The 25,049-nt window shown below is 50.3% G+C and overlaps 1 protein-coding gene across 7 annotated transcripts in view; it reads left to right on the top strand.

Moving 5' to 3' along the window:
* The first annotated feature begins 528 nt into the window (after positions 1-528).
* Positions 529-25,049, top strand: part of CUL9 (cullin 9) — a 38,241-nt gene continuing 13,720 nt past the window's right edge. For 2 of the 7 annotated variants that reach the window (XM_073810694.1, XM_073810696.1), the window contains exons 1-27: positions 529-678; positions 2,402-3,005; positions 3,559-3,713; positions 4,036-4,548; positions 5,070-5,205; positions 5,359-5,552; positions 5,835-6,234; positions 6,652-6,844; positions 10,158-10,365; positions 12,209-12,405; positions 12,789-13,006; positions 13,840-14,089; positions 14,179-14,284; positions 14,816-15,043; positions 15,302-15,392; positions 15,516-15,687; positions 16,040-16,135; positions 17,133-17,238; positions 17,531-17,626; positions 17,830-18,005; positions 18,251-18,384; positions 18,766-18,945; positions 19,128-19,237; positions 19,318-19,500; positions 19,626-19,786; positions 20,052-20,280; positions 20,369-20,558. In XM_073810694.1, the coding sequence (XP_073666795.1) occupies positions 2,411-3,005; positions 3,559-3,713; positions 4,036-4,548; positions 5,070-5,205; positions 5,359-5,552; positions 5,835-6,234; positions 6,652-6,844; positions 10,158-10,365; positions 12,209-12,405; positions 12,789-13,006; positions 13,840-14,089; positions 14,179-14,284; positions 14,816-15,043; positions 15,302-15,392; positions 15,516-15,687; positions 16,040-16,135; positions 17,133-17,238; positions 17,531-17,626; positions 17,830-18,005; positions 18,251-18,384; positions 18,766-18,945; positions 19,128-19,237; positions 19,318-19,500; positions 19,626-19,786; positions 20,052-20,280; positions 20,369-20,558 (5,317 nt within the window). In that variant the 5' untranslated portion in view covers positions 529-678; positions 2,402-2,410. Of the gene's footprint in view, positions 679-2,401; positions 3,006-3,558; positions 3,819-4,035; positions 4,549-5,069; positions 5,206-5,300; positions 5,553-5,834; positions 6,235-6,651; positions 6,845-10,157; positions 10,366-12,208; positions 12,406-12,788; positions 13,007-13,839; positions 14,090-14,178; positions 14,285-14,815; positions 15,044-15,301; positions 15,393-15,515; positions 15,688-16,039; positions 16,136-17,132; positions 17,239-17,530; positions 17,627-17,829; positions 18,006-18,250; positions 18,385-18,765; positions 18,946-19,127; positions 19,238-19,317; positions 19,501-19,625; positions 19,787-20,051; positions 20,281-20,368; positions 20,559-25,049 lie in introns of those variants that run through there. The other 5 variants (XM_033864210.2, XM_073810695.1, XM_073810697.1 and 2 more) reach the window with 5 other exon arrangements.

The raw sequence follows: 25,049 nt of genomic DNA, 5'->3' as shown, positions 1-25,049 counted from the left end.
TGCTAAGGGGTGCTTTGGGCTGTTGAAATTCTAGGATTATACTTGAGGAACATTTCCGGGGGGGCTCGGGCATTTATCTTTGGCCCCAGCTGTGCTAGGTGCTTAGGTCAACACAGAGAGGAGCAATTTTAATTAATAGGAAAAGTGACGCAACCAATCCAAAGTATCGGGTTTGGGAAACTCAGGGCCACGTGACCTAGTGCAAAATAAGAGGAAAGCCCTAGGGTGGGAGTGTGAGTTTCAGTGGGAGATGAGGAAGGCAGACCTAGTGAAGGGGAGGGAGGGCTTCAAAGTTGATATTGGATGGAAAGGGTTGCCTACGGCTGCTGAGAAAGGAGCAATGTGACCACTACCCCGGGCTCCGCGGGCAACCGCCCACTCACCCCTCCCCCGGCCGCTCGCCCCAGCGCAGCAGCCCCCGAGTACTACGCATGCTCCGCTTGCGCGCTGCGCTGCTGCCGCGCTCGGCTGTGGGCCGCGGTGGGACCCGTAGCCGCCGGGCAGTGCGTGCACTCGCGACGTGACCCGGAAGGGAGCTGCTGAGGAGGCGGGGCCAGGACGGCGGGGCCAGGACGGCGGGGTCAGGACGGAGGGACCAGGACGGCGGGGCCAGGACGGCGGGGCCAGGACGGCAGAACCAGCGCTGTGTCCCAGCAGGGCCGAGCCGGGCGGTGGGAGGTGAGAGGAGAGTTCTGCGACGACCCGGTCCCTGCCTCGTTCCCTCCCCGGTCCCTTGCCCACTCTCCGTGGGGCTTACGACAGGAGCCAGGTCTTGCTGAGATTCGTTCGGACCAGTCAGCCTCCTGCGACCGCGCCTCTCCATCCTCACCCCGCCCCCCAAGCCCGTTCCTGTGGCGATACGGGCCTCCTCTACGGCCCCTGGGCCTGCAAGCTCGGGCCTGATCTTGCCACCTACGCCTACCTGCTGTCTCATCCCCGCATCCAGACCTCGACTCCACACCTCAGTTTATTGCTCCTGTTCTAAGCCCTCCCTCTCCCCCCATTTAGGCCTTTCCGATGGTGTTACTTCACCCTGCTCGTCAGTTGTCCATCGCACATCTCTGGTTACCTCCCTGTCCTGCCCCCCATGCTAACTGGACCCCTACCCCCATCGAGGTCCACATCCCATGTTTCCCCTCCTCTTCACGCCTTCTGTTCTCATCTTCTATCCCTGTACCCCAACATGACCCCTGCCCTGATCACCATTTCTTCATCTTGGTTTATCCTCCGTTCTTATCCTCATCATTCCCTGTTGTCCCCCACTGCTTCATAGTGTTTCCTGACCACTAGCATAGCCATCACCCCACACGTATTTATAATCCTTTCTGGCTTAACAGCGTTCCGTTTATCTGGGGACTGATCCTACCTTCTCCTTCTCTAAGAATAATAATATTAGATTCTGTTTACTAAGCGCTCACTGTATGTTAGAGGCTGTTCTAAATGCTTTATGTAGCGATTTTAGTTTTTACAACAACTTCGTGAGTTGGGTATGAATATTATTACCATCTTTCAGAGGAGGGAACTGTGGCGTAGAAGTTAAGTAACTTGTCCAAAAGCATGCACACAGTAAGTGAAAGAGCCAGAATTCAGAGTCCCATTTATCTGACTCTGAATCTGTACTGTTGATATATTGCCTCTCTAGAATCTCTACTGTCTCCTGACCTCATTCCCTAGCCTTCAACTCCACGATTACCATCTCTGTCTATAACTACCTGACTTAGAGCCTCACCGTACCTATTGCATAAGTGCAGGGTGGGACCTGTTTTTTTTCTCCCATGATTTTACTTGGCCCCCTAGTCCCCTCCCCCTTTCACAATATTCTCATACCCCTTTCCCATTCAGCCATCTGCACCTGGGGGCCTCCTTTCATCTCTGTTCTCTGTGTCTGCTGTGGCCCACCCTTTTATATCCACAGTCCAGTTTTACCCTGTCATTTATACTCCTTGTCCTGCCACTTCCCCATCCTGACTTTCCTGGCTTGTTCTGGCCCCACTGTCTCACAGGCTGCTGTCCTACCTGCTCACCCGTGTCATCCTTCTAAGTCCTGATCTGTACCCCTCAGCCACCCTGCTGTTCTGCCCAAATTGTCCTGATTAACTGTCAACTCTTCTTGTCACCTTGCCTTTTATCCTTCTCATCCTCTTTTGTAATTTCTTGTATTTCTTAAATCTTTTCATTTCCTTCTATCGCCATTTTTCACTCCATTCTCCTTCTCTTATAAATCCCAAAGTGTGTTCAAGTGATTCATTCCATCCTATTCTTGGCCTTTTCTCTTTGGCCTCTAAATTCCATGCAACCTACCAATCACCACCCACCCTGTCTACGCCTCAAGATTCCACCCCCTTCATGTAGCCTTTTCCCTTTCCAACACAGCCTCTGTCTTTCTCCTTGTGTGTCCCAGGAAGTGAAGATGGTGGGGGAACGGCGCCCTGGGGACCTCATGGTGCCCTTGGGGCCCCGGCTGCAAGCATATCCTGAAGAACTTCTTCGACAGCGGCCTGGGCATGATGGGCGTCCTGAATACCTGATCCGATGGAGTGTCCTGAAGTGTGAGGAAGTGGGAAGAGTGGGTGTGGAAGAGGGCAAGGCAGAGCACATCCTCATGTGGCTGTCAGCCCCCGAGGTCTACGCCAACTGCCCCATGTTGTTAGGTGAGCGGGCATTACCTAAGGGACCTCAGCATGAAACAGCTGGGGGTTCCGGAAGCTTTCCCCGAGATCCGGGAGGCCTGGATGATGTGGCAATGGGAGAGATGGAGGCTGATGTGCGGGCGCTGGTGCGCAGGGCTGCCAGGCAGCTGGCAGAAGGTGGGACCTCGAGCCTCACGGCCGCTGTGCTCCACACCATCCATGTGCTCAGCGCCTACGCCAGCATCGGGCCCCTCACTGGTGTCTTCAGGGAGACAGGCGCCCTAGACCTGCTCATGCACATGTTGTGCAACCCTGAGCCTCAGATCCGTCGGAGTGCGGGCAAGATGCTGCAGGCGCTGGCAGCCCATGATGCTGGTAAGAGACAGCCAGGGGAAGAAGGTAAACACTGGGGAGAATGAGGCTACAGGAGTAAGAACAGGAAGAGGAGGGATTTCCCAGCTCTGTAAGAATACCTAGTATTTGGTGGACATCAGTTTCATTGCAAAGGGAAAAATATAAGCTAAGCTATCACAGGTGCGTAAACAGGATAAAATGATAGCACCTGGTTTATCTGTCCATTCTCAGTGCAGTGGCAGAGAAGAGAAGGGAATAAATTTATATTTTTAAACTGGTTTGAGATTTGTTAGTTGGTTATGAAATCAGTTTGGTGGGTTGTAACCAACATTTTTTAAAATGTAACATATCAGTACATGGCACTTGGTAGTGTAGGTTTTGTAACCTGAAGTATATGTTTCAGTTTTATATGTGTACACTTGCATTAGGTTACCATGTAAAATGTGTGTGTTCCTGTGAGTCTCAGTCAGAGAGAAGTTTGAAAGCCTCTGGGGGTAGGGGATAGAGTCTGGGGGAAGGCAGTGGGTAAGTAGTGGGGACTGAGGAGAAGATACAGATTGGGTGTGGATTGCAGGGAGTCGGGCTCACGTCCTTCTGTCACTGAGCCAGCAAGATGGCATCGAGCAGCACATGGATTTTGACAGCCGCTATACTTTGTTGGAGCTGTTTGCAGAGACCACGTCTTCTGAGGAGCACTGCATGGCCTTTGAGGGCATTCATCTGCCTCAGGTACCCTGGCAGCTGTGGGGGAAATGCTGTGTACAAGGCCTATGGCATCATTTCTGAAAATGTGGTTCAGGACTGCGTCAGCCTGGGGAGCTTATTAAAATGAAGGTTCGTGCTACCCTCCCCACTCAGAATCTCTGAGATGAGAATCAGGAATCTCTGTTTTAGGGCACTCCTTGTGTATTTCTTCTATAAATCACAGTTTGAGAACTACAGGTGTGGGGATGAGGCCTTTATCTTTTTCTGGAGAGGGTGATATTGAGGGGAAGGGAGAGGGGCTAAAGCCGGGAGAAGAGGAGCCTACACCATGGACTGTGTCCTCCAGATCCCAGGAAAGCTGCTCTTCTCCCTGGTGAAACGATACCTATGTGTCACTTCCCTGCTGGATCAGCTGAATAACAGTCCAGAGCCAGGGACTGGAGACCGAGGCTCCCGACCCTCAAGGGAGGATTTTGGCCGGGAGAAAAGCCGGGGGCAGCGGGAGCTGGAGTTCAGTATGGCTGTGGGCAACCTCATCTCAGAGCTCATGCGGAACATGGGCTGGGCCCGGAACCTCAGTGAACAGGCCGCATCGCCACCCCGGCCAACCCGGTCCATCTTTCAGCCCGGCATTTCAGGCCCCAGCCTTTTACTCCCCACCAACATCGCCACCCCCAGGAGGCAAGGGCGGGCCTTCCGCCAGCGCGCTGAATTCTCCAGCCGTAGTGGCTACGGCGAGTACGTGCAGCAGACCCTGCAGCCGGGCATGCGAGTGCGGATGCTGGACGATTACGAGGAGATCAGTGCCGGGGACGAGGGCGAGTTCCGGCAGAGCAACAATGGCGTGCCCCCTGTGCAGGTGAGCAAGAGTGCGGTGGCGGTCCACCGTTGGGGGTCTGTGTTGGGTGGGGCATAGCTGGGGCATCCACACAGGGGACTCCTGCAGGCCACCCAAGGAGAAAACCCCAAGAAAATTGGAATGGTTTAAAGGGGGTCAGTGATGGAGAGGGGGGGCTGTTTGAAGGGCTGAGAAAATCTGGCAGGAGTGGGTGGGCTGTGAGGTCAAGGAAACAGTTCTTCCTTCCCACCCAGGAAGCAGAGCTGACATGTTCACACACCCTGACCCCCACCAGTGGAGCTGGCTAGGAGGGAGTGTGGGCGCGGAGGCCATCCGGATTAGGAAGAGATGAGAGGCAGGGCCTGCCTGGTAGGGGAAGGGAGCCTTTTGCTGAACGGAGGTTTCCCAAGCCTAGCCAGGTGTGCCCCTGAGGACTGTGTGCCCAGGTCTGGGTCCAGCCATGTCTTCTCCAGCCTGCACAGCTCAGGGTTCACAGGGCTGAGCCCTCTTGTCTTCTCTCTTTCTTTCTCCCTCCACGCTAGGTCTTTTGGCAGTCAACGGGCCGTACCTACTGGGTGCACTGGCACATGCTGGAGATCCTGGGCCCCGAGGAAACTGCTGAGGATATGGCTTCAGCAGCTGTGGCCAAGGGGGCGGGGACCGCTGTGTTGGGCACAGGTGAGCCATGGAGGGAGGGGACATGGACGTCGTGTCTCTGAACAGAGGAGGAGTGGCTGGAATGAAGCCCTTCCCGACCAGGAACTGCCCCACAGATTCAGAAATTCAGTCTGTTCCTGGCGGAGCTGAGGCCCCTCCTGCCTGTCTCCTCAGCGCTTCCCTCCTGGGACTGGAAGCCGGTGGATGGGCTCTACTCTTTGCCCTACCTCCAGCCCGAGCCTCAGAAGAACGAGGAACTGGGATACCTGACCCAGGCTGAGTGGTGGGAGCTCCTCTTCTTCCTCAAGAAGTTGGATGTATGTGAGCAGCAGCCAATTTTCCAGAATCTTCGGGAGAACCTGGATGAGGTATTACAGGCCTGCGATACCTGGGGGGTTTGCAATGGCATTGGAGGCGGGATCCTCTAAGGTAGTTTGCCATATGGGACTGCCTAGGGGAAGGCTGAAGCGAGAGGTTAGAGAGCCCGGCGCGGTGGGGGGGGGTCCTGCTGGGGGAGGAGGCAAATGCTGGGAGGGTCTAGTATGTAGCAGGTGTGCAAGGCACGGTGGGAGGTGGCCGCCCTTCTGTTTCTGTCCCCAAGGCCTTTGCGTCTGCTCCTTCCTAAAAAATACATACCATTCTGTTGCCAGACCCTGGGTGAGAAGGCCCTAGGTGAAATCTCCGTGCCCATAGCGATGGCTGAGGGTCTGCTGCAGGTTCTCAGTAATCGGTTTGAGGGCAGCGCCCTCAGCGACCTGCTCAACTCTCAGATCTACACCAAGTACGGGCTGCCACCCAAGGCACTGAGCAGCTCGTCGTCTTCACGAAGTCACTCCAGTTCTCCAGTTCTGGAAGAGGAGTCCAAGTCAGAGGCCAACTTCTCAGAGGAAGAGGCTGAGTCCCCCAAAGCAAAGCCCCTTAAGTTAGAGGCAGAGCCTGCCAGGGGAAAAACTGAGCCCCCCATGGCACAGAGTGATTCGCAGCTGTTTAACCAGCTTCTGGTGACTGAGGGGATAGCTTTGCCCGCCGAGATGAAGGAGGCAGCCAGTGGTGAGTCAGGTGCTGGGAGGTGAGGGCAAAGAGGTTGGAGCAAGTCCCGGGTGGTCCCCAGAGAAGTGGGTAGTCAGGGCAGAGGGCAAGCCGTGGAGGGAGGTCACTTTTGTATGGGAAAATGCTTTGGAAGCGTGCATCCATTTTCCTTCCTTCGACCTTGATTATCGGTAATTGATCACTGCTCCCTTTCTTCAGTATCCCTGGAAAAGGAGGGTCCATATTCCAGAGTACTGTCATCTTCATTGCTTGACTATTAAATCCCTCACACAGAATTGGGAAAGTTCTAGGTGTAAGCTACAGTAGTGAACAGTGTGTTAAAATGTCAGTAGGATAACTGGACTTGACCTTTAAAGACTTCCAACGTGAAGGTGCCACAGTTTTTTGAAGGCACTGCCTTTCCCTCACCGCTTTCAGAAATGGCTAGAGCCTTGCGGGGTCCTGGGCCACGCAGTTCCCTGGATCAGCATGTGGCAGCGGTCGTGGCCACCGTGCAGGTATCCAGCTTGGACACAAATCTGCAGCTTTCGGGACTCTATGCCCTCTCTCAGGCCGTGGAGGAAGTCACTGAACGGGACCACCCTCTGGTCAGTCCCGACAGATCCCTAAGGTTAGAACCGTGGAGAGGTGGAGGGGGTTATGGTTTAAGCTGTCAGTGGGGGAGGATGGTTGGGGAGGGAAGGAGCTATGAGATCAAGAGTTAGAAAGGCTAGGAGGAAAGAAGGGTCAGCCTGAGGGGTAGCTGAGCAGAAGGGTGGAATATTAACGATGGTTAATATTCTTGGAGCATTTGTTCAGTGCCAGGCCTTGTGCTTAAAATTTTATAAGCATTCTCTCATTAAATCCTTCTATCTCCAGAGGAGAACTTGATGCTGTTCTTATCCATTGTGTGTGTCAGGAACTGAGGCTTAGAGAATTTAAGTAACTTGCCCAGTTTCACAGATAACAGAGCCAGGATTCAAATCTAGGTCCTTTTGACTTTTGAGCTTGAGTTTTCTTTTTTCTCCCCTCTTTTTCCCCCCTCCCTGCTTTCTATCTATTAAAAAAATTTTAAATACTTCTTAGTTATACACATAATACACAACTGCATTCTTATTTTAAAAGATCTAAAGCATATGAAAGAACAGAATGAAAAGGCAAGGTCCGTTTTTACCACTGTTGTCATGTCCCAGCACATATCCTTCAGACCTTATAGAGATTGACATTTGTTAGTGTGTTTTCTGAGTCTGTGTTTTCGTATATGTGATCTCACTCTTCCTGTTTCTGCAGCTTTCCCCCTGCACGCAGTAGGTCTACACTCAGTATGTCAGTCCGCATGGTGCTACCTCATTCTTCACTACTGCCTCGGACTCTGCAGTATGATTATACCCAAGTTCAAATATAGCGTTCTTTTTAAAAATTTTATTTTACTGAAGTATAGTTGATTTACAATGTTGTGTTAATTTCTGCTGTACAGCAAAATGATTCAGTTATGCATATATATGTACTTTTTCATATTCTTTTCTATTATGTTTTATTACAGGATATTGAATATAGTTCCCGTGCTATACAGTAGGACCTTGTTGTTTATCCATTCTATATATAATAGTTTGCCTCTGTTAATCCCAAACTCCCAATCCTTCCCCCCCCATTCTCCTCCTCCACTTGGCAACCACAAGTCTGTTCTCTCAAATAGTGTTCTGATCGATCTGTTTTTCCTCACATCTGCCAGTACTGGATATTAATCATTTTTTAAATCTATCGGGTTGGGAAAATTTGAAGTGATTGGTACCTCCTTGTTTTAATTTCTTAGTTCTAGAGAAGTTAGTCATATTTGCATGTATTGTATTTCTTCTTCTATAAATATTCTTATCTTTTGCCCACTTTCTTATTGGGTCTTAGTCTTTTTTTTTTAATGTATTTTTCTTAATTAGTTAATTTATTTTTGGCTGCGTTATGTCTTTGTTGCTGCTTGTGGGCTTTCTCTAGTTGCGGCAAGCGGGGGCTAGTCTTTGTTGCAGTGCGTGGGCTTCTCATTGCCGTGGCTTCTCTTGTTGCGGAGCACGGGCTCTAGGTGCACGGGCCTCAGTAGTTGTGGCGCGCAGGCTCAGCAGTTGTGGTGCACGGGCTTGCTCCTCGGTATTTGGGACCTTCCTGGACCAGGGATCGAACCTGTGTCCCCTGCACTGGCAGGCGGATTCTTTTTTTTCTTTTTTTTTTTGTGGTACGCGGGCCTCTCACTGTTGTGGCCTCTCCCATTGCGGAGCACAGGCTCTGGACTCGCAGGCTCAGCGGCCATGGCTCACAGGCCTAGCCTCTCCGCGGCATGTGGGATCTTCCTGGACCGGGGCACGAACCTGTGTCCCCTGCATCGGCAGGCGGATTCTTAACCACTGTGACACCAGAGAAGTCCCTGGCCTTAACCTTTTTTTTAATTTACAGACATTTTGGATATTAATCCATTACTTCTGTTTCAAATATTTTGCTTGTCTTTTTCTTTCAAAATCATATTAACTTAATTTTCTGAATATAAAATACATGCTCACTGTAAGAAAAATAGAAAATTGTGAGGATAACAATCATCTGAAAACCCTTTATGCAGAGATAGTCACGGTTAACATTTTAGTAAACATCCTTACTCATATTTATTTATTCATGTTCAGATGCATTCCTATGTATGTTAACTTGTTTATAGTAAATCATGGCTACAGAGAGGGATATATATCTAAAGCACTTTTCGATTCACGTTGTAGTCATCATAAAGCTCATGAGAGAAGACAGAAAGCATCTCTACATGGGGAGGGGCTGTTAGCACTCTGACCGCTGGTCCCCATCGGCACCTGGTCGAGTTAGGGCTCTATGGACCCCAGGACCTCTGGACCTCGAGACCCCAGTACAATGACAACAAAAAAGACAGAGATAAACACAGAACTTTCTCAGTGCTTTTATTTGCCTTATTTCCCAGAATTTCTCTTTTTGTCCTCCTTTCCTTCCTATTTCCCAGGCCACCTCCTCAATATACATCTCTGTCACTGTGGAGAAAAATGTCAGTCCCGGCTTTTTTCCTCTTGTGATGCTCACTGTGATCTAGAAACTCTGGAGACACTTCTTCCTTCCCTTCAGATCAGCATTTCCACTGGACCCTTTCTCTAGCTTATGTGGCTGGGCTCTTAATTTTGTGGGTGGTATCTTTCATTATGCTGAAGTTTCAGATTTTCATGTTGCTATATTTTCAACTTTTAAAAAATGGCTTCTGGGTTTTAAGAGGGTCTATTCCATTCTAGGATTATAAAAATATTTCCTTTTACTTTCTAAAAATATTTATGATTTTACTTTTCATGTTTATTTTAAAATCTGTTTGAGGTTTATTTTTGCAAATGGAGTGAAGCAGAGCTCCAGCCTTCGTTTTTTCAGATAGATAGCCACATGTCTCTGCCTCACGTTTTGTATGGTTCTTCCTGTCCTCACTGTCTGAGATGCTACCCTTATGTCTCTTCTCATCTATTCATCTGTTTGGCTACCCTGTATTGTTTCCAGAGTTTTAATTATTGTAAGTTTATGTTTTGATAAGTCGTAGGCAAGTCTACAATTATTTCTTTCCAAACATTTCTTGACAATTCTTGCATTTTCTCTTCCTATACCTAAACCTGCCTGTCATTTTTTTTTTAAACCTTTTGGGCATTTTGATTAGCATTATACTAAATTTATAGATTTATTTGAAAAGATGAACCAGAGTTCATAACCTTTTTGTAGTACTCCCTACTTGATGAGGTGAAGAGCCTGAGACAGACTGCAGAGGAGAGGGCAGCAGGACTGGGACTGAGGCAGGGAGAGTAGGATGGAGGGGGGTGGGGGGTGATGGACTGGATCTTGGTGGACAGGGTTGGGCGGGCAGTCAGACATGACTCTTGGGATGGGGGACCCCGATGTCTCTTCTCTCTCAGAGAGAAGCTAGTGAAGACGCTGGTGGAGCTGCTGACCAACCAGGTGGGAGAGAAGATGGTGGTGGTGCTGGCCCTGCGCCTCCTCTACCTGCTCATGACCAAGCACGAGTGGCGTCCACTCTTCGCCAGGGAGGGTGGCATCTACGCTGTGCTGGTTTGCATGCAAGAATATAAGACTTCTGTCCTGGTGCAGCAGGCAGGGCTGGCGGTGAGTGGACCGGGCCTGGGGGTAGAGAGTGATGGGCAGGGTGGGCAGGTTGGGGGCGTGGCTGATCTCAAGGAGGTTCTCTGGTGATTCGGACAAGGAGGAGACATTGGGATGGAAAGATGCAGGTGGATGGAAGAGATCCAGCTGGACAGTCTTGGAGGTTGAATGTGTATTTGGAGCAAGGGAGAAGGATGTTTTTGAGAATGACTCCCAGGTTGAAAATTGAGCAGCAGGGATGGATGAGGCAGTCACTTGCCAAGGGGGAGAATGTTGGAGGCGGAAGAGGTGTGGAGAGAAGGTCAGGTTGAGTTTCTAGGTATGCTGACTTTCCCATGGCTTTTTAGTTACAACTAGGTGTCTGATTAAAGACTAAATTTCTAGATGTGACAGAGTATTTTTTAACCCTTTTGTCTGAGTGGTACCGGTACACAGAAATTACCTCCTCATCAGATGTGGGTAAAGCCCAGCCAGCATTGCCATTGCCTTGCCCCACCCCCCACCCCCATCCCCCGCCCCCTCCCCGGGCCCAGAGAATGGTGAAAGGAGGCCCTCGTTCAGGGAGGAAGAATTGGCTTCCTGAGTACTCCAGACAGAAGGGCTGGCTGATACGGAGGTATGGGCAGGGGACAGGTAGACCTCGTCCAGAGCAGTTCTGAGAATGGATTCCAGCAGTGTAACGGCAGCAGCATGGACTGGAACACAGGTGCTCTTAGGGCAGGCTTCCCGGGGAGAGGCCGGGAGGCTCGTCCTTTATGGGGCCAGCCTGGTGCTGCTCCTCCCAAGAGCAGCCAAGCTTTCCTAGTTGAGGCCGTGTCTGCTCAAAAAATTCCCTGATCCTTTCAAACCGCATGACCAAAATACGACATTCGCCTCTAAATTTGAACTCTTGCCCTATAACAGAATTGCATCTTTTTGTATATAACTTCAGGTCTACAGAATTCAGCTTGGGGGAGGGGGAGGTAGCTAAAGGGAAAAAGCCTCATTATGAGGTAGCATTTGCTTGAAGGGTCCAGCCCTCACAAGGGGGATCGTCCTGAGAATTATTTCTAATTTACTTCATCCTTAGAAGGTTTCTTCTCAAGAGTCAACCCTTTCACCAGCCAAGACGTTCTCCACCCTGATGGTTTAGTGTTCATCCTAATTTAAGATTCTCTTTAGTACCAGCAAACAAGTTGGCATATTACCAGTATTTTTTCCTATAATTCCAGTTGCCCTGCCTGTGAGTCAGCACAGGTAGCCTCGTCCAGGCAGGCTGGCTACTGCCTTTGGAGGCCAGGGGACATAGGGGTGGGAGTGTTGGCACACAGGTGCTAGCGGCAGTTGTGGGAATGGCCGAGGTTGCGTGGGGAGGGGGTGCGGGGATCGAGGAGAAGGGGGACAAGGAACTTCCGTATTTGGGACCTGGCAGCAGAGAAACTCCAGAGAGGTAGGACGACCAGGAGGACAAGAAGTTAGGGAACTCAAGGGAAGAGAGGTTTTTCAAAGGGAGGAGTGGCCAAGCGAGATGGAAGACAGCTTAAAGGAAAGCCTTGAAGGCAAGTAGAGGCTGTGAAAGGGCTCTGTCCTGAGGGGAAGCTGCGGAGGGGTGGCCACCCCAGCACTCGGGGAGCCCCGGTGCTGGCAGAGAGAAGTTACAGGCTCACATTACCGTGGAGCCTTAGGTGTTGTGGTTGGCTTTCTTTTCTTTCCTTTCTTTTTGATGTCCCATCACTACCTCTTTCATTTCTATTTGCAAACAGCTCAGCTGCCCCAAAGTTTGAGGCCTAGAATGATGGCCTGGCTCTCCCCTCCTCTGCACGATGGCTTTGCCCACTCCTTACTCTGCCTTCACATCCCCTCGCAGGCGCTGAAGATGCTGGCCATTGCCAGCTCCTCGGAGATCCCCACTCTTGTTGCCGGCCGAGATTCCATCCACCCTTTGTTTGATGCCCAGATGACCAGGGAGATCTTTGCCAGCATTGACTCGGCCACACGCCCGGGCTCTGAGAGCCTGCTCCTCGCCGTCCCTGCTGCCGTGATCCTGATGCTGAACACGGAGGGGTCAGGACCTCCCCTTCCAAACTCCAAACTCCTGCTAAGCCCCAAGCCCTGCTGCTCCCCTGCCCAGGTCTCATGCATTCCACAGAAATTCCCCTCACGTCGTTGCCTCTGGAGGAAATGTGGTGGCCCTCTCTGGCTGTTGTTAGAAGAGAGGCCAGTGGTTGAGGGTAGGGAGATTCCAGAGAGATCAGAGACACCTGATCTTCCTTCCTGGAGTTGGGAGGAGTGACCTGAGGTCAAGAGGCCAGATGTCTGGCCTCAGGGGGACCCCCGGAGCCCCTCCTTCCCCAGCTGCAGGGCTCCTCCCTCCAGGAGGCTGGCTTCCTGCTTCCATTGCATTCACTCTCTTTCAACTTCTTTCTGGGTCACCTCCCTCCTCCCAGGTGCTCCTCCGCGGTGAGAAACGGCCTGCTCCTCCTCAACCTGCTTTTGTGTAACCACCACACTCTGGGAGACCAGATCATAACCAGAGAGCTGAGAGACACCTTGTTTAGACACTCAGGGATAGCACCGGGGACAGAAGCCATGCCCACCACACGCACCATCCTCATGATGCTTCTCAATCGCTACTCGGAGCCACCGGGCAGTCCCGAGCGTGCAGGTACCATCGGGGAGGCAGTGGTTGTGCTGAGGAATCGGTCCCCGCCCGCGGCCAGGAGGGCTCAGGTTTACATCCTAGTACCGTGCTGGAAAGACACGATGAACCTTCAGAAATGAGTGAGGGTTCTGGTGCTCAAGTTAGGTCTCAAGTAGAACTTCCTGACCAAGAGGAGAGGGGGACTGTAGGATAGGTACAAGGAAATTGCCTTCTCTAAATGGCTTTAAACGTAAAGGGGTTCCATCTCTCTGGGCTGGGTTTGGTCCGCTCTTATTGGACACTGGAAGGTTGGTTGAAATAACTTCTAGAGGGGCCTTCTGTAGAGGAATTGTAGCTTATGGTACAGAAATTTGGTGACTAGAATGTGAACCTACTGATGCCATAGGGAAGAAACCTTTTGTATTTAACAAACAAGTGAAACCTGGAAGTATGGGGGCAAATCAGAATAAGCACTGTGTGTCTTTTAGTCTGTACATCTGAAGCCACCATGCTAGGTAGTATAGGGATGTGACTGTAGTAGCTAATAGTTATTAACTTGTGTAATAACAAAGCTGATAGTTAATAATAAAAGGTAGTTGTGTGACTGTATGAGATTAAAACTGTGCTGTTTAACTTGACAGTTTTTGCCATACTAATTTTTTTTACAGATGTAGTTAGGTATATATTTGGTGCCAGAAAAGAAAATCCCCCACAGTTGAGTAGAAACGTCAGACATCCTCACAACGGGAGGAAAAGTGGGGGGCGGCGGTTATTTTCTGCACCTGCCAGTTTCTCAGTTTGACCAATTTGTATGACTCTCCTTCCTTCCCATTTTTGCCTCCTGTGTGTCTGAGCAGCAGCACTGGAAACGCCTGGCGCCCAGGGCCAGGATGGGTCCCCTGAGCTGCTGATCCGATCCCTGGTGGGGGGCCCGTCTGCAGAGCTCCTCCTGGACTTGGAGCGTGTGCTGTGCCGAGAGGGCAGCCCAGGGGGTGCCGTGAGACCTCTCCTCAGGCGCCTCCAGCAGGAGAGCCAGCCCTTCCTCCTGTTTCTGCGGACTCTGGACGCCCCCGGGCCCAACAAAACTCTGCTGCTGACGGCGCTGAGGTGAGAGGCCAGCTCGGGGGCACCTGTGCGTCGGGGGCAAGGGCAGCTGGCAGACTGCAGGGACTTCACTTGTTTCCATCCCTTGCCAGGGTCATGACCCGGCTGCTGGATCACCCGGAGGCCATGGTCCTTCCCTGGCACGAGGTCTTGGAGCCCTGCCTCAACTGTCTGAGTGGCCCTAGCAGTGACTTTGAGGTACCAGAGCCCTGGCAAGGGTGGGGGAGGGAAAGGCAGCTTCTGGACACCAGCTACCTAGTGAGGTTCTGGAGGGCACAGCACAGCCTTCCTGGATGAGTCTGGAAACTGGGAGGGGTGTGTAGGAAGGAGACCAGCGTCATCTGAGCGTCTCCAGAACTGAGGCCTTCTGGCTGCACCTGAATTTTAAGATTCTGGGTTTAGGAGAAGCTCACGTTCACCAGTCCACGCAGTCCTTGCGCTCCGCCTTTGGGGTTTGTGCCTTGTGGAACAAGGCTCAGACACCGAGGTTGGCTCCTGAGATAGCTTGGTCCTGGCAGGAAGAAGCCTGGGGAGCTGCGCCTGAGCTCTGCCCCTGCCACCTCACTCTGGAGTCCTGGCACCCCAGTGTTCTGTGCCAGCCTGGCTTTGGTACTCTGCTTTCAAGTTCTCCAAAATCTCAGCCACCACATCCCCATTTCTAAACCCACCCCTCAGCCTGTACAGCCTGCCCTTTGTTTCCCTACGTTAATCTCTGTGGCTCTGGGCCAGATTGTTCAGGAGCTGCTCTGCTTCCTGTATCGCCTGGCCTCCATGCACAAAGACTATGCAGTGGTGCTCTGCTGCCTGGGAGCCAAAGAGGCCCTGGCCAAAGTCCTGGTCAAACACCCGGCTCAGCTGCTGCTGGCCTGTGAGCTGCGGGACCTGGTGACAGAGTGTGAGAAACACGCCCAGCTCTATAGTAACCTCACCTCCAGCATCCTGGCTGGCTGCATCCAGGTGAGGAGGTGTGTGGGTCCGGAGCTGAGAAGTAAGCCAGAAGCAGGGGAGGGTGGTTCAGTGCTTGTCCCTGTTTGGCATAAGTAGTAGCAAATCTAGGGCACTTGTTCCCCAACCTTTACCCCACATGGTTCTGTTCTGCCAAACTTTGGGAAGAAAGGGATTGAGTGTTCTGTTGCCCCTTGATTCTTCCTCCACATGTGTTTCCGTGTCTCTGCCCCCTCCGCGCACCCCTTCTCTCTGATGTCCGGGCTGCAGATGGTGCTGGGCCAGATCGAAGACCACAGACGAACCTACCGCCCCATCAACATCCCCTTCTTTGACGTGTTCCTTAGGCATCTCTGCCAGGGTTCGTGCCCCCATCTACTTTCTCCTGCTGCCACCCCAGCATCTGTTCCCCCCTTCCCTTCGTGCTCCCTAGTCCCCTTCCTTTCTTCTCTCTCAACTAACCAGGCTTCCCGCCTGCCCGCAGGCTCCGGCGTGGAGGTGAAGGAGGACAAGTGCTGGGAGAAGGTGGAGGTGTCCTCCAACCCGCACCGGGCCAGCAAGCTGACGGACCGCAACCCCAAGACCTACTGGGAGTCCAACGGCAGCACCGGCTCCCACTACATCACCCTACACATGCACCGCGGTGTTCTTGTTAGGTGTGAGCGTGCCCATGTCCATGTGTGCATGTGTGCCCTCATGCGAATGTGCACACACGCGAATATTCTGATATGCCCCAGTACACATCCTCAGCGGATTGCCCACATACACACAACCCCGACTGAACCCCTATGCCTGAGGGACACGCTGAAACCCATTTTGTGCAGTGAACATAGACACGTTGGCCTCATCTCCCTGAGCTAAGTGTAGACCTCCCCTCACTCCCCAAGCCTGTGCCGTAGTCCCCCTACAGGTCACATGTCACTGCCCTGTGGTTTTGGTCGAGGGAGAGCAATGACTCACTTATCCACTCCTCCCATGGGCATTTGTTTATTGTGTACTCTGTGCCAGGCACCCTGCAAGGGTCTGGAGCTGCGCGGACAGTAAGATAAGGGACCTGTCTTCAGGGAACTTACAGTCTTGTTGGGGAGCCAGGCTGGAAAATCAGTAAGAAATAGAGTAAGAAAAAAGTTACGGTTGATGTGTGCACTGGATCCTGATGCCAACTGAGAGCTCAGAGGAAGCTGCCGGAAGGAGGGGCTGACTGGGTTAAGTTTGCAGTAGAAATTGATGTAGTAAAGAGAGGGCAACAGATACTCCAGGTCGAGGGACAACGTATGTGCAAAATGGAAGCAAGAAACAATGACGTATTTGGGGGAACCTTAAGTAATTGTGTCTGGCTGGAACGAAGGGTATGTGTAGTGAAGTGGCAGGAGAGGAAGCCAGAAACGGAGGCAGAGCCAGACCACAGAGTTCTGATCTAACAACTCTGAGCTTTATTCTGAAACTTGAGGAGCCACTGAAGGATTTTAAGAGGGAAAGAGACAAAAGTAGGCTTTTTAATTTAGAGAACTCTGGCAACTGTGCGAGTTCGGGTGGCAGGCTGGGAGAGAGTTGGAAGGCATACTGAGTGATGAACGTTCAGTGAGGCAGAGGGGACGGGAATAGATGGCGAGGGGGCGGTGGACTGGGGGAGCTTGAGAGGTGGCATCTACAGCGCCTGCCACTGACTGGATGAGGGCGGCCGCGAGGGAGAAGCCATGTGTTCTAGTTGGAGAACTAGGTGGATGGCAGTTTTCTTTCCCAGGAGAGAGAAATAGGAAGAGGAGCAGGTTTCTACAGACAGACGACCGGTCTGTATGGGCATGTAGGCTTGGAGCTGCCTGTGGGCGCGACATAGAAATGTCTGTTGGAGGCATGGCGTGAAAGCTCAGGAGAGCCGTCTAGGGTAGAGATGTGGATTTGGAGTCATTAGGTTGTGAACTTTCAGCTGAAACTATGGGTTTAAATGAAGCCACTTGGGGAGAGGATAAATGTAAGAGCGGGGGTCTGGGGAAAACTGACGCTTAAGCAGAGGACAGGAGTCTGAAGAGGAAGTGGTGGGCTGAAGTTCTGAACCAAGACCAGGGCCCTGGTTCTGACTGATTCCTTTCTCCCCTGCCAGGCAGCTGACTCTTCTGGTGGCCAGCGAGGACTCAAGTTACATGCCGGCCAGGGTGGTGGTGTTTGGGGGTGACGGTGTCAGCTGCATCAGCACGGAGCTCAACACGGTGGGGACCCTGTGCCCCGCTTCCCCTTACTCTCCATCCTTTTGTTGGTCCCGGGGCCTTATCAGAAGGACCCAGTCCATGGGGAGCTCCCACATCCCTTCCTCCCAGGCAGGCAACTGCCTCGTAAGCAGCGAGAATAGCATTAGGACTGTGGAGGCGTGTAGGTCCACGGGCGCAGGGCGGGAGAGGTGAGGGCACACGCTGTCACAGACGTGGTTGCTGTCAACAGCCCTTCCCGTTCCACTTCTGCAGGTGACAGCTCTCTCTTTACTCTTCTCCCCTGCCCCACCAGGTGAACGTGATGCCCTCCGCCAGCCGGGTGGTCCTCCTGGAGAACCTGAACCGCTTCTGGCCTGTCATCCAGATCCGCATAAAGCGCTGCCAGCAGGTGGGGCGAGGGCAAAGGCTGGGGGCTGGGGACCAGGAGGAAGCGCAGGGTCTCCGCAGTGCCTGGATTCTCCAGCATTCAGGCCAGGCTTAGGCCAAGGGTCCCCCTTGGTCTGCTCGTGGATGGCCCAGGAACCTGTTGAGTTCCAGAGATGCGGGAATGTCTCCAGGGAGCCGAGGGTATGAGACATGTGCACATTGCAGGGCGGCATTGACACCCGGGTTCGGGGCGTGGAGGTCCTGGGCCCCAAGCCCACTTTCTGGCCACTATTCCGAGAGCAGCTGTGTCGCCGTACATGTCTCTTCTACACAATTCGGGCGCAAGCCTGGAGCCGGGACATTGCAGAGGATCGCAAGCGCCTCCTCCAGCTCTGCCCCAGGTGAGTGGGCGGGAGGCAGGCAGGGAGGAGAGGGGATGGTTAAGGGAGCAGGAGATGTGCTTCAGGGGAGTCTGAAGGGTAAAGCAGCAGCCGGGATCGGGGACAGAGCAGAGGTGAGAAGTGTGTGCTGAGGCGGGGAGCAGGGTAAGGGACTGGCTCAGCTCGGGGGGATTGGGAGTTGAGCGGGCTTGAGTGGAGGCCTCAGGGAAGTCTGTAATCCTTGACCAGACACTCTTTGTTCCCAGACTGAACAGGGTTTTGCGTCACGAGCAGAATTTTGCCGATCGATTCCTCCCTGACGACGAGGCCGCCCAAGCACTGGGCAAGACCTGCTGGGAGGCCCTGGTCAGCCCCCTGGTGCAGAACATCACCTCCCCGGGTAACCGTCCCCACCCCTGGCCCAACTAACCCGCTCCTTGTAATTATTCCCAGGGCTGACCTGAGTTAATGCTCTTGGTTCTTTTGGTTCCTGTCTTTATCCCTGAAGGCTTGTCACCTCAGTGTTCCTCTCCTTCCTGCCCCAGGGACTGCTCCCTGAAACTCTGGTATTTGAATTCTCACCCCCACCCCCACCCCCACCCCCACCCCCAGCCTGTTCCCATGTCCCCAGACTCCAGCTGAAGCAAACCTTGGTGAGGGGAGGACGAAGGCCCTGCTGCCCCCAAATCCTTTTTGTACAATCACTCCTTCTCTGTCGTTCTCCTGGGCTGTCCCTTCCCCATCACCCATGGAGACCTGTTCCTGACCCACCTCCTTTTAGATGTGGAAGGTGTGAGCTCCCTGGGGTGGCTGCTGGATCAGTACTTAGAGCAAAGAGAGAGCTCTCGGAACCCCCTGAGTCGAGCAGCAGCCTTTGCCTCTCGAGTCCGTCGCCTTTGCCACTTGCTGGTGCACGTGGAGCCTCCTCCTGGGCCTTCTCCTGAACCGTCCACTCGGCCCTGTGAGTCCCAGTCTGGCCAGTTGAACTAAGAATCTGGGCAGCGGTGATATCTGACTCCTCTCTCCTGGGTTTTACTCATCCTTTCTGCTTTGCCATGGGCCTTCCAAGGGGTCAGTTCCCAGGATGCTGGGACTCGCCCAGGGACTGAGATGAACCCCGTTCTTTGACCTCTGTGTCCACAGTCAGCAAGAACAGTAAGGGTCAGGACCGGAGCCCTGGGCCTTCACCAGTTCTTCCAAGCAGCAGCCTGAGGAACATAACCCAGTGCTGGCTGAGTGTGGTGCAGGAGCAGGTGGGCAGAGGGAGCTGAGGTCTGGGCGGGACCGAGGCTGCTGGGCTGCCCTTTGGATGCAGTTTCCCCTTTCTCCTCAGGTCAGCAGGTTCCTGGCTGCGGCCTGGAGGGCGCCAGACTTCGTGCCCCGCTACTGTAAACTCTATGGGCGCTTGCAGAGAGCAGGCTCGGAGCTCTTCGGGCCCCGAGCAGCCTTCATGCTGGCCCTGCGCAGCGGCTTCTCGGGCGCCTTGCTACAGCAATCCTTCCTCACCGCTGCCCACGTGAGTGCTGGGGACCGCCGGCTTCCCAGACCATTTCTGCTCTGCGTTTTCACCTCCTTCCACCCGCCACCCTTCTACTCCACTCCCTCTTCATGGTTTGCTGCTGCCCTTCCTGTTGCCCCCAGATGAGTGAGCAGTTTGCCAGGCACATCGACCAGCAGATCCAGGGTGGCCTGATGGGTGGAACTCCTGGAGTGGAAATGCTGGGACGGCTCCAGTGGCACCTGGAGCCCATCATGGTCCTCTCTGGCCTGGAGCTGGCCACGACTTTTGAGCACTTCTACCAGTGAGTGCAGGGCTGGAGAAGTAGGGCATGGGAGGCATAGAGTCTAGAGAAGGGGGAGACTTGAGTCTTAGAGGGAAGGTGAGGGAGGAGCAGTAGGGAGGAGAGATTAAGATGCAGAGATGGCCGTGGCACTGGTGGGAAGGACAAGGTGAGGGATGGCCTGTGACCCAGGCAGGCTACAACAGAGGTAGTACCTACGTTCTGGAGTGGGGGGGCCATGCCGAGCCCCCACACTGAGGCTCGGCCTGGGCTGTGTGTGCTGCAGGCACTACATGGCGGACCGTCTCCTGAGCGTGGGCTCGAGCTGGCTGGAGGGGGCCGTGCTGGAGCAGATCGGCCCCTGCTTCCCCAACCGCCTCCCCCAGCAGATGTTGCGGAGCCTGAGCACCTCGGAGGAGCTGCAGCGCCAGTTCCATGTGTACCAGCTCCAACAGCTGGACAAGCTGCTCTTGGAGCAGGAGGATGAGGAGGAACAGGGCCTGGAAGAAGAGGAGGTGAGAGCAAGGGAAAGAGTGGGAGAGCAGGGGAAGACTAGACCAAAGAAGGGGGCCCAAGAGCCCTTGAAATCCTTCTGTCTCTCAGGAGGAAGAGGAGGAAGAGAAGGCTGAGAAAGAACTATTTATCGAAGATCCAAGTCCAACAGTTTCTGTACTGGTCCTGTCACCACGCTGCTGGCCGGTCTCTCCACTCTGCTACCTGTACCATCCCAGAAAGTGCCTTCCCACAGAATTCTGTGATGCCCTTGACCGCTTCTCCAATTTCTACAACCAGAGTGAGGAGATAGGGGCAGGCATTTGGAGACTGGGGTGAGATTTGGGGTGGCATCTCAGAGAGGAAGAGGAGAGGATCTTTGGACAGGAATGTGTAGATATGAAGAAAAATAGCCTCTAGAGAGAACCATCTCCTAAGGAAGGGTGGAAAAGCGTGGATTAGATCTTCATTAATTTCTCTCTTATTTTCTTCACCTTTGTATGAATTTGTTCTATTTTTCTTTTTTTAACTTCAAGTTGCATGCTTACTTAATTTTTAGTCCTTTCAGGCTTCTGATTTTCAAATGAAACTATTTAAGGCTATTCATTTCCCTCGCAACATTACTTTAGCTGCATTCAGTAAGTTTTTTGGTTTTATTTTCTTTTAGAGTTTTTTTTTGATGTATAATTAATATTCAGTGAAGTGCACAAATCTTAATTATAGCTTAATGAATTTAATGTCCATATGCCCTCCCATAACCACTCCCCAGATCAAGATACAGAACATTTCCAGCACCCCAAAAGGCTTCCTCCTTCATGTCCCCTTTCTAGTCAGCATCTTCTTCCAAGAGAAATTATTCTTTTTCCCTTTATCATCATAGATTTTTGCCTTTAAGCATCAGGTAAGTGGAATCATAGAGTATGTATTCTGCTGTGTCTGATATCTTTCACTCAACATAACGTCTGTGGGAGTTATTCAGGTTGTCAGTTATGTCATTACGTTGTTCTTTTGTATTGCTTAGTCATATTCCACTGCATGAATGATGTACATTTGGGATGTTGCATAAGTTTTTATCATGTAGTACTTTATTATTGTTTAGTTCTAAGAATTTTCTAATTTCCATTTTTATTTCTTTGATTTATTAGTTTCTTTGAAGTATATTTTAAAATATTTATTTATTTATTTATTTATTTGGCTGTGTTGGGTCTTAGTTGCGGCATGCGGGATCTTTCCTTGAGGCACGTGGGCTTTAGTTGTGGCGCACGGGCTCAGTAGTTGCAGCGTGTGGCATCTCTAGTTGTGGCACGCAGGCTCCAGAGTGTGTGGACTTCGTAGTTGCGGCACGTGGGCTCTTTAGTTGTGGTGCGTGGGTTTAGTTGCCCCGTGGCATGTGGGATCTTAGTTCCCCGACCAGGGATCGAACCTGTGTCCCCTGCATTGGAAGGTGGATTCTCAACCACTGGACCACCAGGGAAGTCCCGGAAGTATATTTTTAAGTTTCCAAACTTTTATTTTGCTTAGTTATCTATCTGGTTTAGATTTTAACCTTCATTCCCTTGTGGCCAAAGAACACGATTTCTATGATTCTGAATCTTTGCAATTTATTGAGACTTCCTTTATGGCCTAGTAGATGGTCAGATTTTATAAGTGTTCTATGTGTGATTAAGAAAAATGTGCATTCTTTAACTGTTGGATATAGATTTCGGTATATTCCACTAAATTGACCTTATGTTGTTCAAATCTGTAACCTTACTCATTTTTGTCTGTTTGCTCTGTTACTTAGAGAAGTATGCTAAAATCTACCATTATAATAGTGAATTTTTAAACTTCTAATCATGTCAGTTTTGCTTTATATATTTTTTGACTGTATTATCAGATACAAGCTTAAAATCATTTAACAGTGCTGTCCAATAGAGCTTTCTGCCATGATGGAAAAGTTCTTTTCTGTGCTGTTCAGTATGACAGCCAATTGTGTCTGTTGAGCACTTGAAATGGGACTAGTGTGACTGAGGAGCTCGATATTTAATTTTATGTACTTTAACCAGTTTAAAGTTAAAGAGCCACATATGGCTAGTGGCTACCGTAATGGACTGTGCAGGTTTAGAATCTTCATGGTCAGTTAAGCCTCATTATTGTGAAATGACCATCTTTCTTTCTAGTAAAGTTTTTTCTCTTAAGATCTACTTTTATCTGGTACTAATAGTATACCAGCTTTCTTTTTCTTTTTAATTTTTTTGGGCACGCCACACGGCATGCAGGATCTTAGTTCACCGACCAGGGATGGAACCCATGCCCCCTGCAGTGGAAACGCGGAGTCTTAACCCCTGGACCGCCAGGGAAGTCCCTATACCAGCTTTCTTTGATTAGTATCTTCCTAGTATATCTTTTTCTATCCTTTTACTTTTTTTTTTTGAATTCATCATTCTTTTAGGTGTCTTTTATTGTGGTAAAATATGAATAGCAAAGTTTGCCATTTTAACCATTTTAAGTATAAAATTCAGTTGTTCCTTTACTTGAAAATTTTATTTGGAAATTCAGATTTACAGAAAAATTGTAAGAATAATACAAAGAGCACTCATATATTCTTTATCCAAGTTTACTTTTCGTTAACTTTTCACTCATTTGCTTTTATCGTTTGCTCTTTGTGTACATATACGTATCTATAAATGTGTATATGTATGTATATGTGGTATGTGTGTGTGTATACTTTTTTCTCATGAACTGCTGCATATATGCTGGCTCTTTGCCCCTAAATAGTACACATTTCCTCAGAATAAAATATTCTCTTATAAAACCGCAGTACATTTATTACTTTCAAATATTTAACATTCATATAATACTTTTAATCTACTTTCCATATTCCAATTTTGTCAATTACTCCAAAATCTTTTTTTTTTTTTTCCAGTCCAGGAGAGGATCCAGTCTAGGATCACCCGTTATGTTTAGTTGTCATGTCTCTAGTCTCCTTTAGTCTGGAACAATTCCTTGGCCGTTCTTTGTCTTTTGTGACGTTGACATTTTGGGAGAATATAGTCCTTTAAAATTTTCTAAGTAGTTCCTATCTTAAGTTGGTATATTTCCTCATGATTGATTCAAGTTATGTATTCCTGGCCAGAGTACTAACTGATATTATATACTTCTTAGGGTATTACATCTGGAAGCACAGGATTACCATCTGCCCCTTGTTTGTGATGTTAATTTTGACAACCTGGTCAAGAGGTTGTTTGATTTCTCCACTGTATAGTTAATATTTTTTCCCTTGCTACTATTAATAAGCAATCTGAAGGTCCTGCTGTATAGCACAGGGAACTCAATGTTATGTGGCAGCCTGGATGGGAGAGGAGTTTGGCGGAGAATGGATACATGTGTGTGTATGGCCGAATCCCTTTGCTGTGCACCTGAAACTATTCACAACATTGTTAATCGGCTCTACTCCAATATAAAATAAAAAGGTAAAAAAAAATCAGCAATCTGTTGGCAGTATACTTTAAAACATGCCAATATTCTACTGTCATCAGAATTTCCCCCAGTAGCATTTTACTTTTTTTTTGGCTGCCTCTGTGGCTTGCAGATCTTAGTTCCCCAACCAGGGATTGAGTCCGGACCCCTGCACTGAGAGCATGGAGTCCTAACTGGACTGCCAGGGAATTCCCTCATTTAACTTTTAACTTTACCATACTCTTATATTTTAGGAATGTGCCTTATAAATACCTAGAATTTGTTTTTATAATCAACCTAATAATCTCTTCTTGAATTGTCAATTTTTGCCTATTTATAATTATTATGAGTAATGACGTATTTGGCTTTTATTTTTAACCTCTTAGTTCACTCTTCTTATTAGTTTTAAATTTTAGTTATTTCATATACACAAAAGAGTATATAAAATGTACAGGTAAAGCAAAAAAAAAAAAAAAAAGGAACACCTTTATTGATGTGATTCTGCCCTGAGGTTTTATGCATTTTATTATTTTGGATTTTAAAAATTCCTTTTTTGTCTCTATCAGTTTTGGAAGTTATGCATTCTATTTCTATAGTTGATTGCCCTTATATTTTTAATGTAAACTTAACTTGTTACTATCACTTTGCATCTTCCTGAACAATAAAAGGACCATAGAAAATCTTAATTCCAGCTCTAACTCCCATCTTGTATCTTTTTTTACCTTCCAGCTGGTCATCATTATTATTGTTTTATTCAGTTTGGATTTGCCATCATAACAATTGCTTTAGTCACCATTCCTCTTGCATATTTGAAAAATATTTTATTTATTTTTTTGGCTACGTCAGGTCTTAGTTGCGGCATGCAGGATTTTTTTGTTGTGGCATGCAGGCTCTTCGTTGCAGTGCACGGGCTTTTCTGTAGTCGCGGCGTGAGGGCTCCGTAGTTGTGGCACATGGGCTCTGTAGTTGTGGTGCGTGGACTTTCTCATTGAGGCGTGCGAGCTCAGTAGTTGTGGCGCACTGGCTTAGTTGCCTTGTGGCGTGTGGGATCTTAGTTCCCCAACCAGGGATTGAACCCATGTCCCCTGTGTTGGAAAGCAGGTTCTGTACCACTGCACCACCAGGGAAGTCCCTCCTTTTGCATCTTGATCCTTCTTTCTGAGTTCAATTTTATTCCTAAAGTACATCCTTTAGAAGTTGTTTTTTTGTTTTTTTGTGGTACGCGGGCCTCTCACTGTTGTGGCCTCTCCCGTTGCAGAGCACAGGCTCCGGATGTGCAGGCTCAGCGGCCATGGCTCACGGGCCCAGCCGCTCCGCGGCATGTGGGATCTTCCCGGACCGGGGCACAAACCCG

This window comes from Tursiops truncatus, chromosome 10, assembly GCF_011762595.2.
Source record: "Tursiops truncatus isolate mTurTru1 chromosome 10, mTurTru1.mat.Y, whole genome shotgun sequence".
NCBI lineage: Eukaryota > Metazoa > Chordata > Mammalia > Artiodactyla > Delphinidae > Tursiops > Tursiops truncatus.
The sequence above is the reverse complement of the archived record's forward strand: the minus strand, read 5'-3'. Positions and strand labels throughout refer to the sequence as shown.